This window comes from Pelodiscus sinensis, chromosome 23, assembly GCF_052426305.1.
Source record: "Pelodiscus sinensis isolate ZL-2025 chromosome 23, ASM5242630v1, whole genome shotgun sequence".
In the NCBI taxonomy this organism is placed as follows: Eukaryota; Metazoa; Chordata; order Testudines; family Trionychidae; genus Pelodiscus; species Pelodiscus sinensis.
This window is the reverse complement of record NC_143074.1, coordinates 20,787,685-20,801,740: the sequence shown is the minus strand read 5'-3', so window position 1 is coordinate 20,801,740 and position 14,056 is coordinate 20,787,685. Positions and strand designations below refer to the sequence as shown.

The window sequence follows — 14,056 nt, the reverse complement described above, 5'->3', positions numbered from 1 at the left end:
TCTCCATGAAGCAAAAAGTAGATCTAATTCAAAGCATGCCTGGATGCAAGAAAGTTTTAAGCATCCTACTAGTATACACACAGTTCTACACCAAAACACCACAAATGCAAATAAGTGTGCAGTACTTAATACATAACCAGTAGCAATTAATAATTGACCATAAAATAAGGGAACTGTTCAGTGACAGTCTATTATTTGTGCTATCCTGGGCTATTTTCACAGTGAGCTCAAAACTCAGTCTCTCAAAACTTAACATAGGTATAGCTCACATCAATGACTCTGCAAATAGGGAACACATTCTACTGTTATCGGTTTAACATCTACTATGTACACAGGTGTTTTTACCACCAGTAGGCTTGATAAATGTTTGTATAACATTTTAAAGTTGAATGAAAGACACAAAAGCAAAGAATTGTCAACTACTCTCTCCCAACCTTCCCCACATTTCTGCAAATACCTTGTTCTACTGATGACCATTCAGTTTCAGCTGGATAGCCATAATCTGTAAAAGGCTGTTGACCATCAAAGTTTGCAGGGTATCCTCCGTATGGATAATCTGTGTGAAGCGAGACTGGCTGGGTGGTGGTTTCATATGCATTAGCTGTCAGATCATGGTTGCTTCTATAAAGCTGGCTCTGAATAGAACATTAGTAATTGCTGTATTAAAGACATAATAGCAGGAGGGGAAAGAATCACGTGGGCTGAACAAAGTGGCGAACAGAATGGAGTTGCTTTTCATCTCCTACTCAGAAGCTATATGGGCTCCTTACAAGTATTTCAATACAGTAAGTTGCCCAGGACTTCATTAGACTTACGCAAACCGCATGTTGAATCAAGTGGCATAGTGGACATGAGCTAAAACAGTTTAGGTGTGTTTTAATGCTCTATTTCCCTCTGATCCCCTCTTACAATCTGATTTGCTCACCTCAGTCTGCATTTGTGGGCTTACTTCTCTCGCCACCAACTCCTCTCCCCATCCTTTAAATGATTATGCATGTTCATTATGCTACAAATAAAAAGCCATATAGTGCTTGTGCATCTGCAACTCAGCCAGGATACCACAACCTCTCTTATAGTGCCTTTTCTGAGTGAGAAAATCCAACTTGACTAAGGATGGATACTCAGCAGAAATGCCTGTACGATCTCCAGTTCTCCATGTCCAATATCAATGAAACATTTGGGTCCCAAATGGATGACTATATTTAAGATTATATCTGGATTGCTAAAAAGTTAACATACGAGACTAGAGATAATGTAAATGTAGACTCTACTAACAGTATACAAGAACCATCTACTAGTTAGAATGTTTCAGGAAGTATCTGTGCATTTGTACTGAAAAGCAGATAAGTAATCTAATTTAAAAACCTAACAGAAAACTGTTCTACATATCAATTTAATGGTCCAATCTCTTTAAATATATTCCACATTTTAGACCAGAATTAGATTTTAATGTCTGTGATGATGGGAGGAACAAGACATATACAAATATAAATGTGGATCCATTCTCAACTTTAGCAAACTGTAGCAGTTCTCCTATGCCCAGTAAATTGTAGGATCGAGCTCTTAACTAAAGAGGCAGTTTCTTCCTATATTCTTATGTGGCACCAAGCACATCTTGAGCCCTGGTCCTAATCAAAAAATCTACCAAATAAATATTTTAAAATCAAGTGCATGCTATGGCACAAATGTTCAATCTCCAGTTGCTGACTATGAACTTTCAAAATATGCCTCTATTACCCAAGCTAAGAACAGAAGAGTAGCCTTTGTATATTATGATCTTCTAGAGATTTGGTCCAAGATATTGTCAGGTCACCTCATTCCCAGCATTAAACAGGTTAACAGAATAAAGTCAAACACCTGATGCACACATAGGAAACTTACTTGCTGAGAGCGAGAACTGAAGCTGCTCTGACGGCTATGAACACTGTGGGAACTACGGAGGCTATGGGCAGAATGTTCACTGTGGACACTTCGTCTGTCAAATTCATCACCGTAAGGGTCTTTGTGAGGCTCAGCTTCATCATCAAAGCTCCCAGCAAAGCGAGGATCATATCGCCAGTGATCTTCATATTGGTCAGGTCTAAAGAGCAATGAAATACGAAAATAAAGATAAGGGCCTATACTGTGGGAAGAATTAAATTCAGTGGATTTTTGTTTCCATTGACTAGAGACTAAAGAAACAACGTCACAGACTAGCCCACAGATTTAGGCTTTGTATGACACAGTCCAAAACCAAATGTAATAGCAGTATCTTCAATTATTTTTCACTTGAGAATATTTTCTTGCTGTGATTTAAACCCAAATTTACAGCAAGTACATGAGAACCAAAGAGTGAAACTGACTAATCTTGTGTTCACTGTGAAAAATAAAGTGCAAAAAGTAAACAGATAATGAAGAATATAGTTTTAATTTTTTAGTCATCATGTTAACAACAAAAGCATGAAAATCAATTTTTAAAGAGACATCATTTTACTCTGACAGTATCCCTTTAACCAAACCTGCTGACAGGGAGGGCAAAGGAGGCAGTTGCTCTGGGCCTGGCGATTCAAAGGGGCCTAGGGCTCCAGCCACCAGCCAGAGCTTCACCTCTGCACCACACAACACTTGAGGGCTGGGAGAAGGGAGGGCAGTACCATAGCCTGGGTGATGCTGCGAGCTGATTGCCCATAGTTTCACTCCTTTCGGGGGCCTGGAACTGCCCCCCGCTCCAGACACCCACTCACCCACACACCTTGCCCCAAGGTGGCTATCTACCCTGCTGCCTTTCACCATATAATTTTTAGAGAAGCTGTTGAAGAGCCTAGTTTTTTGCAGTTTAAGACCAACACCCCATTCTGAATTCATCTAACACAGAAAACTTCAAAGAGAACATTTGTCTACTTTGGTTTCCATTTAAACTCTGTACTTATTTATTTAAAAAGCTAGTTACAAAATAAATTCCATTTTTCTTAAAAATCAGTCTCTCAAAACTGGTTTATCTAAGATACCTCAAGTTCCATAAAAATTCTCCTAGCCATCAAGAACACATGCAGATTGGCAAAAAAATCCTGTTTTATCTCTCTAACACTTTAAGAGTCTGCCATACAAAAGATTTGCCTACCTAGACTAAGTTACATTTCCTGGAAATCAAATTAAAAAATCATTGCCCAGAAATTTTACAGAATAACCTGAAACTTTGAACCTTTCTAGATAATCTGGATAGTAAATTATGCAACAGAGCCAGCTCTCAAAACCTCCAAATAAAAGGCCTGGATTACAAACCTGTTGTTATATGGATATGCCTCTCTCTTTTGATATGGATTGTGTTCAGCATCATACCAGTATCTCTGGTCATAACTTCTGGGATCTCTATATCTGGAGTCATATGCTGATGGATATGCTGATGCCCAGCGACTTGGGTCTTTAAAAAAATACAAGTTTTAATTTAATATCTTAATCCAGTACATTTCTCACAGCATTTCTCTATTTGTTCTCTACCGAAATGCATCCACCTATGTTTTGTTAGCATCTGAGATAACTACTGTACAAATCCACTAACAAAACTGAGATACTAATTTTTTAATAGAAATATGTTAATTCATAGTTTTGCCATAATCAAATGAGGCCAAATGAAAGTCAGACTGAACTGTAAACAAAAAAAGCTGTAAATCAATCTCAAGTCTCTGTGATACATTTGGTTACACCCAAGTATAAATGATCAGATTATTGTTATATACCTTAGCCAGATACTATACTGTACTCTTTCAAAAACATGGGCTCTCAATCTAATAGATGTTTTCCAATCTAAATTATTATGAGGCTAAATGATGATATTATTATGAAAAAATTATTTCCACAAGAAGATATGGGATCCCCCAATGTAAAATCCTAGAGTTTGGAGGAGAAATTCTTGCAGGAAAAGAGAGAACTGTAACCCCAATTCCCACTGGTCTGACAGAATTCAAGGGCTGACCTCCAAAACACTGTTACACCATGGATGACTGGGGAGCATATGATTTGTTTAGAGCGCAACATTTAGAAGTAGAGTCAATTTATGCTCTGATAACTAGCTTTCCATTGATTAAGAGCCTGTCTACAGTACATGTGTTTGGGCACAAGTAGGCACGGTGACATGTTATACACTACAGCACGCAATTCCATACATGTCACTGTATAATTTTACCATGGTAAAAGGAAAGTTTGACCACTTTCCTCATTGCCAAATAGGGAATCAAAATAATTAATTCAAATTTAATTTGTTGCTTTTTCCTCCTCCTAAGCCAAGGATAGAGAGCATTAAGGACAACTGCAATTAGGGATGTAAAGTCCCATTTAAAAAGTTAACTGGTGAAACCTTAAATTTTACGGGTTAACAGGGATCCAGCGGGCGAGCAGCTGCTCCACACTGGCTGGGCCTGCCGCACCAAGTGATGCTTACCAGGTAACTGGTTAAGGATCTAAGCAAGTCGTCAAGTCAACTACTCACTTCCCACCCCCTTGCTGCCTTGGATACAGAGGTGGTGGGGGTGGGAGCTGGTGTCACTGGTGCCTCCATGTTGCCACCGCTGCCCCTCTCCCTCCCCGCTCCCTCCCCCCCCGCCCTGCTGCCTCTATTGGAGGCAGCAGGAGCCAGGCCCAGGACCTACCCCTGCTGCGCCTCTGCAGTTTAAATGTAGTAGGAGTTGAGTTGCCTACGTGCCTGGCTCTTACTACATTTAAGAGCCGCAGTGGGGGTAGCTCCCGGACCTGGCGCAAGCAGGGACTGAGCAAGCCTTCCCTTATCGACTACACGATTAGTGAAATACTCGCCTCTTAATAGCCTTATAACTGGTTAACCCTTTATATCCCTAACTGCAGTGCAGAAGATCAGTTTTCAACAAACTAAAGGTTTTATTCTCATTAACAGGGCTTGACAAATCTGCTTATCTACTCGCCCATGGCGAGTAGATTTCAGCCAGTCGCCCCGTTCACCGGCGGTTCGTGCATGCGCAGCGCGAGGCTGGCAAGTGGTTTTCGCCGCGGTTTGTTGAGCCCTGCTCATTAGCTATGGCAAACGTGCCAATGTCACAACTTCAGCAAAAGGCCACAAATTTAGTTTTACAATAGTGCTCTGATGCTTTTTTTTTTTTTTTTAAACACACTTCCCAGCTCCTCAAAAAAATCAGAATTAATTGTCCATCTGTACCTCCATAATTATATGCGTTTGCATAGTAGTCTGCATAGTAATCATTCCAACCACTTTTTGAATTATAATAATCTTCGGTATAACCCTGTCTGAAAGAGAAAAAATACACAAGATAAAATGCCATTATTAAAAGAGGCACAGTAACTATTCTTAAAGATGTTAGAAAATAAATACGTAGCTTTTGGTTATACTCACAATAACAGCAGAACAGCCATTATAATAATTTAAAAAAAATGCAGTTACAGGAAGCGGAAGGTTCAGGGAACCAGAACCTATAGACCAGATAACTATTCAAATCACATTCCATGCTATCAGCAACTAAAAGTTGTAACAGATTAGTCTCTGTGAATGGATTTGGTTGTCAGTCCAGTCACTTATGGACAACTAAACATCACGAAAGCCATTGCTACAATTGGCTTATCTGAGGCTGCCAGTAGCTAACTAGATATTGAGAATTATTCTCAACTCGAGACACTCATGTGAAGTCAGGCACAAGTGTGTAGTGGAGACTGACTTGTTAGTAACCAATGCCACAAATTAAATGAATATGAAAGTCTCTGTCCACACCACAAACCCATCACGTAATTAGTGTACAATCCACAAGTGGCTAAAGAGATCGTGAAAGGTGCAACCAGCGTAACAGGTGCAACCAATTCCCATTTAGATCTTTTAAAAATCTTAACCCACCACTGAGAGCCAGGGCCAAGAGTTAAGTTAATAAGACTGCACAATAAAACACTGATTTTTTTTTAATAGAATTTTGTTAGTTTGGGTAGGGTTTTGACTAAAAAAAATAACTCCATTTTGCTTAGTCTTAAGAGTAGATATGAACTTTATAAAAGCATTAAAAACATTTAATAGAAGGGACAAAAAAGCTGTGTTACTGAATAAACTGTCAGGAATATTTATAAATCCAAACAAAAAATCTATTATAATGGAGACTAAATTTTGTGTGTCTCTTCAAAAAAAAAATTTACAGCAAGTAGGTAAGAATAATACTTCAAGGCTCTGAAATACTATGTGTAACAGTGATGCACTAAGAACAATGCTATGAAGATAGTGCAATCCCATTAATTTATCTTGTTACAAATTCTCACTGTGTTTTTGGAGGTTCAAATGTGCACAAAACTATTCCAGCTGCTTGAACAGGTTATGGGTTTAAGGAGCAGTACCATTACTTTTAGAGGCTGTCAATACATAAGATATGAAAGAGTTTCCATGGCAGATTTGTATCTGAAAACTATAGCTGATGGTAACTGCCCGGGGGTTCGTAATTTCTAGTGGATGATCCATTCTCTCAGAGCCTACTGACTTCTTAACTACATGTCATTGCTACAGCAACATCTTGTGATGAATGAAAAAGCCTACAAATCACTCATGTAACATTCATTATAAGCTAGTTACTCTCAAAAACGGTAACTGGCTCCTTCTGATTGACCACGGTAATTTCAATGCATTCCTTTCTTCAAGCTTGTTTTGCCACATTTCTTCCTATAACTCTATGCTACTTTATTAGTTAATTGGATAGAGCTTATTGCCATCGTGAAAGTCATCACTAAAAAGTTGAGCTGATGCAGAACTGCGGATTCTCTCATCTGACTCCCACCCTCTCTCCCATTTGAAAACAAAAATCTCTCTCTCAGTAGGCAACCTATACTGGAATGTTTTCAAAAGCAAATCCCAGGAGGTACATGCAAAAATGTAATTTCTTAACAGGATTGAAGAATTTACCTCTTACAAAGCTGTGCGTAAGAGTTACCGTTAAACTCTGGGAGGCTGCAACCTGCGTTACTCTCTCAGTGGACAGCTTTGGAAAATAGATATCATCAGTAGTGATTCTCTTATTGAGCCCCCTTTGAGGGGAAAAAAACCTGTAATGGCAGCCTACAAATGGGCATGAAGGAGACGACTACGATCATATCACTGTAATTTTAAACATGGCATAGTGTCCCCTCACATTTAAAAAGCAACAATATGCAATTCTTACTTTGGGATTATGTGTTTAATAGAATGTAATAGATTATATCTGTAATAACATGTGTAATTTGAACTTCGTCAATACTGACACTCATTTCACACCATCTAGCTCTCATATTGCACAAGACAAAAATTCATTATGAATAATTAAATGTAATACATCAGAACACGCTAAACCTTTGCAGAGTTCCAAAATTACATACCTAGAAGGAGGTCTGTCAGAGCACTGACTAGCTCTGGAACTAGGACGCTCAGGCTCACCATATCGATAACCACCAGGCTCCACATAGGCAGGATTGCTTCTATCATAGGGTGGGTAGCGGGGGCCGTATTGTCCATAGACGTCCTCCTCAAGAAGATTAGATTATATATATAAAAACCTATTAGTTAAACTGTTTGAAAATCTGACAAGAAATAAAAAACAACCACCTCCACACACACACACACACACACACACACCCTCCTCCTCCCTCTCCTTTCCCCGCTATGGCTATCCCTTTTCTAAAAACTCAATTTTCTTTCTTTCCCCTCCCCCACCTTAAAAGTTTAAAATTGAAATTAGCACCCACAAGAGTTGTTGCATTGGCAGTCCTGGATATTGAAGGATATTATCTTGCCACAAAGGGTATAGAAGGCTACACCGTTGCCTTAAAACCAGATTTAAGAAAATACTTCTGAAATTGTCAATAGTCCCACATGGGAGTTACACCATTTTTATGATTTGGACACCCAACTCACCAGGACAAGGTTGAAACCTTTTTCCCCACACAGGCCAATACAACAGTGGTCAGATAGGAGTCACTGTCACTTCAGGTTTGGCCTCCCTGGTCCAGCACACTTGGGACCTGACCGGACCCAGATGAGGGATTTTGCCGGACCAGGGGAAGTCATTTCTGGCTTCCTTGCCGCCAAACTTCCCAGCACTGGCCTGGCCACCGGCCTCCCAGCTGGCTCCTCACTTGCCACCGGCCCTGCTATCCTATCAGGCCTCTTGGTACTGTTGGGCAGCCCCACTACTAGCAACCCACTGCCCTGATAGTCTGCAGTGCTCCCGGCTGCCAATCCTCTTACTAGGACTTGCTGATCCTGGAACATCCATGGTCTTGCTGGACCACAGATGTTGCCAGACCAGAGAGTCCCAGTTTAGAGAGGTTCAACCTGTATTAGAAATTAATAGTAAATGCCCATTTCCTATCTTAAATCTGCTTCTAATTTAAACTCTAAGAACCTCATTACCCATTATTTTCAATTCGGTCTGGGTTTTCACACTCCTGATTGTAAATTTATTTTTCTATGGATTTCGATTCTGCTTTCTAAGGATGTTAAATATCTACTAATTGACTAATCGAATAATTGATGCATTGTGCATTGGCTAGTCGATTGATAGGGCAAAAGTGCCGTGTGGAGCCCAGGATCAGCTGAGGACTCCAGCTGATGCCAGGTTCCACACTGTGTTTCAAAGAGACAGTGCCGCACGGACCTCCCGGTCAGCGGGGGAGTCCCCAGCTGATCCCGGGCTCCACATGGCGCTGCTGCTTTGAAAAGCCATGTGGAGCCTTGGGACATCCCAGCTGGCCACGGGGTGCATGCAGCGTTTCAAAGTGGTAGCGCCACATGGCGCCTGGAGTTTGGCCCTGGGCTTCATGTGGCACTGCCGCTTTGAAGTACCCCTTCCTCTCCCCCTGCCTCTTTCTGATAGAGGCAGTGGGGGGAGGAGGGAAAGCGACTAGTCGACTACAACAGTGTTTCTCAACCCTTTTTTTTTTTTATAAAGTACTCCCACCCTTTTTTAAAAAAAAATACTCCCAGTGCCTACAATTTTCAGACATTTTTTTTCTACTGTTGCAACAGATTTGTTTAAACAACTTAATCGTAGCCATGTGGGTGATATTATTTTTGAAATTTTTACACCCAAAAATTTCAAAAATAATAAAACGCTGTAAAACTTAAAACAAAAATTCCATTTTCTCCAAATTTCAGTTAGGTTGACGTACCTCACAGACTCCTCTTGAATACCCCTAAGGGTTTTCGTACCACTGGTTGAGAAACACTGGACTAGGATGTTGACTACCCGATAAGCATTTGCTTATCGGATAGTCGACTAGTCCTTCACATCCCTATTTCTAACATCAGATATGAATCATGTTTGTTAGCTTTAAAGCTGCCAGTTAGTAATGAAAATGTTCCCAAAAAGTCCTTCCACAGGCTCTCCCATTACCTAGTTTTGGATGAGTTCTTGCATCATGTTTAGTCTACAGTAAAATAGAAAGTGAATCTTTCAAGATAAATGCTATACTATTAATCTCTTCAAACACTTTGTTATGATTCAAAGACGAAAAAAAGCTACCAAATACATCAATACAATTAGGAAAGAGAAGAAAAAAGTTCTGGCTCTACCTGGTAATAAAGTTGAGCTGCTGTTCTAGGATCCACGGGAGGATACGGCTGTGGATATGGAGCCTGATAAGCATCATAAGGATGCCTGTAATAGTAGTAAGGGTTTTGTGTTGGCCCAAAGGCATCCTGAGGCGTCTGAGGTGGTGGTGGATTCTGCTCTTGCTGCATGGTTGGCATTGCTGGCTGACTACTGGTAACAGATGCTGATGAAGTTGGAGCACTCAGTGACTGAGCAGAAAATGATTGTTTATCAGGGCTTATTTGACTGCAGCTTGTGGGTGGCTGTGTTGAACTACCCTCCGGCGGACCCGCTGGATAATACCTATTAATTGGCACCTGATTCTCTTGTCGCTGTGGTGCTTGAGTAGGTTTAATTTCTGAAGCCATCTGATAATTTGAAGGAATCGAGGACTGCCCACTAGGTACTATTTGTGGTGTTTGAGCAGTCTGCTTTTGTTGCTGAGAAAGCAATGCTCCCTGTGGGGCTCTGTCTGAAGGAGCCTGAAGCTGCACATCTTTTGTTACCTGTTGATAGAAATGTTGTTTGTCATGTGCATCTGGCCCCATGGAGCTGGCATGATTGACTGGTTGCTGAGGAAACACCGGACCACAAGAAAGTAATGGATTATGCATCTGTACAGAATTACTGGTTTTGCTCTTCTCCAGTGTCCGTGTTACTGTAAAATCAAGTGCTCCAGAAGCTTCTACATGACTGTATGAATCATTTGTAGAATTATTATTAGGCACCATGGTATTCACTGGTGGGACTAACACCACATTTGCATTTCCACTGGGGATGTTTGTCCCAGGAGGAACAGTTGAGTTAGAGCCAGGCATACTGGTAAATTCAGGCTGGCAACCTTCTGAACTAGCATTTCTTTGAGCTTCTGGAGCCAAATTAAGTGGAGTCTGAGATGGAGGTTGCATCAGCAAGTTTGTGGACGGATTTGAGGTGATTTCAGAAGAATGAACAGGGCTTTGTAATAAATTAGAATGTGACGGATTAGAAGATTGAGGTGTATTAACTAAAGATCCAACCTGCATCATAGACAATGGTATACTTTCCCCAGAGAGGATTCCGCCAGCATGTGGAGTTTGTAGTCCTGTTACAGATTTATCTTCAACTCCAGGATCTTTCAGTGAAAGATTATTTTCATTCCTGGCTACCTGATTACACAAAGAAATAGAAAAATTAATTGGCTGAGCCAAATTATAACTCTGATTGGGTTGGGCAATCAAGATAGGCTGATTTTGCAGAGACTCCGTGGGTGGAGAAGACAACAAACTTGCATAACCGGAACTTGCCTGGGACTGAAGTGTCTCCTCTTCTCCGATTTTGGGAGGATTCTCAAGGTTTTCAGAAGATACATTTCCATGCTGGGATGGCTGCACAAGAATAGACTCTGGTTTAGTTGGCTGCTGACTGGACAGCCCTTCTTCCGGTGGTTGAATAATTTCCACTGTCTGTTTGGCAGGTACATACACTGCAGGAGCAGCCGGGGCTAGAAGAACATTGCCCCCAAAGTTAGGTAACTCATTTTGAGCCCAGAGAGTTGTTGCTGGACTCTCACATTTTTTAGTTGCTCCCTGTGCTCTTGTGGAGGGTCTTTTCTCAGGTATCAATTGTATGTTTTCCATAACAGGTCCACTAACAGGCTGCAACATGTTTCCAGGTTCCCCAGTGACTGTAAGAGGCAATGGATGTACTTGGGGCATGAAAATAGTTTCCAGATTATCTGGTGGCTGTTCAAGATTACCAGGTGAGGCAGCTGGCACAGCCGTATTTATCTTAATATTCTTTTGGTTTGACTGATTCTCTCTTAGTTCAACCACCATCTTTGCTTGGTCAACCTCTGCAGGTTTTACCCCAACCCCATGGGACCGGACTGGTTCAAAAGAACTATTTGCACTTGCCTGAAATATTCCTGTAGGTTTGGGGGGACTTGGAGTTGGAGGCTGGGACAGATTACTGTGGTAATTCTTGCTGACATGTGGCTCACTTGAATCTCCTCCCAAAGGAGAGGAGTCAATTTGCTTAAAGAAACTGGTAGAGGACTCATCAGGCTTCCCACTTTCTTGCTGAATAAATGTGCCAACAAGCTCTTGGGGTCTTGTTGAACTAGAAACACTCCTGTGGCTTATGTTGCTGTAGTTTGAGGATACACTATCAGATCGGACAGGATGAGGTAATGAGTCGGGTGCCTCTAGATTTGGTCCTCCTCCTGTATGGCTCACATTGGTGTTCTTTGGAAGCAACGGCCCTGGCAGTGGCCCATATCTGTACAGATCAGAACCTAGACTTGGGGACGAGCGATTAATATTCTGTGGTTCACCTGGCAGAACTTCTTGATTCTGAATGCATTCCAGGTTCTCAACATTTTCATAATGTGACCCAACATTCCCATGAGCTTTGCTGACATTTGCTTTGTCATCACTAATATACATAGAGTTTTTACTGACCTGTGTGTCAGGTTGGTTGCTTATAGTTTTAGAAGAATATGGGGCATCTGGTCCCTTCTGCACTGTCTCATTAGCTGAGCCTATGTTAACCTGTGCTTGAGACAGAACATTAGCTGCAGCCTGCTGAGGATGCAGTGGCTGATGATACGTATGTCCTGAACTGAGCTGACAAGCATCCAAGTTACCTTTACCAGACAGATCATGTGTTTCTGATGAAAGTATTTCTTCATTTTCAGCCTCATCCCCTTTGAAAAACATGGAGATAGTTCCTGAATCTGCATGGGTGGATGTCTGTCCACTTGGTGTTTCAGATAAATGTTGAGATTGATTTTTGGGGTTGTTTTCCTGAGTGATGGGATTCACAAAACCAGAATCTGGTAAAAGAGGTTGTGGGTAAAATGGTTCTTGGTAAGGTGGACCTGGCCAAGGATTAGTCATCCCTATATTCTGTCTAAACATATTTTCAGGCTGAAAACTATTCACATGGTGGTTGGCAACTGGGAAGCTGCTTATTTCATTCTTTTCATGACCAATGGGCGAAGGTGCTTGCATGGAACTTTGTGGAATATGTTGATGTACAGGACTCTGATGCAGATTTGCCTGGGGTGGAAGATGGGATGTAACAGCAGAAGAGTGAGCAACACTATAAACTGCGTTCTGAGACGGTGGCTCAACATAGGGCCAATAGTTGTGAACTTGAGGCTGCAGGTTCTCTCGACTGGATCTCCACTGAGGTGGAGTTTGCTGAAGAGGTGGTGGGAGGAATGGCGCTGCTGTAGGTACTGAATTAGTGTTGCTTGGATCCCTATTAATATCTTGCCTGCTTAGGGGCCTGTTTGCCACATGTCCACTGATAGAATTTTCAGGTGTTGCTCCTGTATTAGAAAGCGACTGTGCTGAAGAATTATAACGTCCATGTTCTGCATTTGGATGCATTTCTGCCGTGCTATTTATAATACGTGCTGGTGATGAAGGAATCACCACATTAGAAAATGTGTTTGAGTTTGTTCCTGGTTGCGATGCGGATGTTCGTAAAGATGTAGGCAGTCCATGAGAATTCTCCCCTGCATATGATGGAAAAGAATGCACAGCAGCTGGACGAGGAAACACTGATGGAGTAGGACCTGGCGGAACCAGTGGATTGCCTTTGGATGGATTACCTAACAGGGAACCTTGTGGAGTTTGCCTCCCAAACGCAAAAGGATCTGTCACAGGTTGCACCGGGGCAGTTGCTCCTGAGACTGGTGCATTTGCCCGTCTACTAAGTGGGCTGTTACGCCAATACGTATTCCGAGAAATTCCTGCAGGAGGCGGTCCACCAGCCCCTGCTGGAACTGTCTGTGGTGGTGGCTGCATGACAAATTTCTAGCAAGGTCAAATGCTGTTTGGAGAACCACGAATGAATGCTGTAAACAGGTTTTCTTTTTTTCCACGCTGCAGAGAAGAACATAAGACAAATTAGTTTCACATTCCACTAAGTAAGTTCAGCATTAAACAAAAAACTCATTCTGTTTTTGGTTCCAAAAGACAGTTTTCAGAAAATAAACTAGGGGGAGGTACCCCTGCTCGCTACACTTGCCAACCCTCATCTCTGGGGGTAGGTAGCCCCAGTTCCCCCCCAGCCGCTGGGAAAGGCCAAGCCGAGGCACGGAAGCCATGGCCTGTCTTGCTCTCTGGCACCAGCTGCCAGGGCCCCCTCCCCAAGGCCAAGCCACCCCAGCTCCCTCACAACCGTCAGAGGGTTGGGCTGGGCCAAGGCTGCAGCTGACCCAGCTGCCAGAGGGCTAGGCCTGCCAGAGGGCTGAGGTCAAGACCGCAGCTGACTCAGCTCACTCCCTCAGGCGGACAGGGGGTTGGGCCAGAACAAGGCCATGGTCGTCCTGGCTCTCCCCCGCCTCCGCCCCTGCTCTTGCCTTCGCTGGCCCTTTCCCCCACCAACCAGCCCTAGCTCTTTCCTCCCCCCAGCTGCCAGGGAGAGGGGCTTGGGCAAGGTTGCGCCTAGCTTCTCCCCCGGCAGCCGGGAGGGGGAAGAGGCGGCTTGCAGGCCCTGCATGCTCT

At 42.4% G+C, this 14,056-nt stretch overlaps 1 protein-coding gene across 6 annotated transcripts in view; it reads right to left on the bottom strand.

The window, feature by feature from the left end:
- Nucleotides 1-14,056, bottom strand: part of SEC16A (SEC16 homolog A, endoplasmic reticulum export factor) — a 49,551-nt gene that overhangs the window by 24,949 nt on the left and 10,546 nt on the right. For 4 of the 6 annotated variants that reach the window (XM_075905387.2, XM_075905391.2, XM_075905389.2 and 1 more), the window contains exons 2-7: nucleotides 9,539-13,432; nucleotides 7,345-7,490; nucleotides 5,165-5,253; nucleotides 3,262-3,400; nucleotides 1,882-2,080; nucleotides 458-635 (exon numbers count right to left, since the gene is read on the bottom strand). In XM_075905387.2, coding sequence (XP_075761502.2) covers nucleotides 458-635; nucleotides 1,882-2,080; nucleotides 3,262-3,400; nucleotides 5,165-5,253; nucleotides 7,345-7,490; nucleotides 9,539-13,354 — 4,567 coding nt within the window. In that variant the 5' untranslated portion in view covers nucleotides 13,355-13,432. The remainder of the gene's footprint in view (nucleotides 1-457; nucleotides 636-1,881; nucleotides 2,081-3,261; nucleotides 3,401-5,164; nucleotides 5,254-7,344; nucleotides 7,491-9,538; nucleotides 13,433-14,056) is intronic. The other 2 variants (XM_075905393.2, XM_075905388.2) reach the window with 2 other exon arrangements.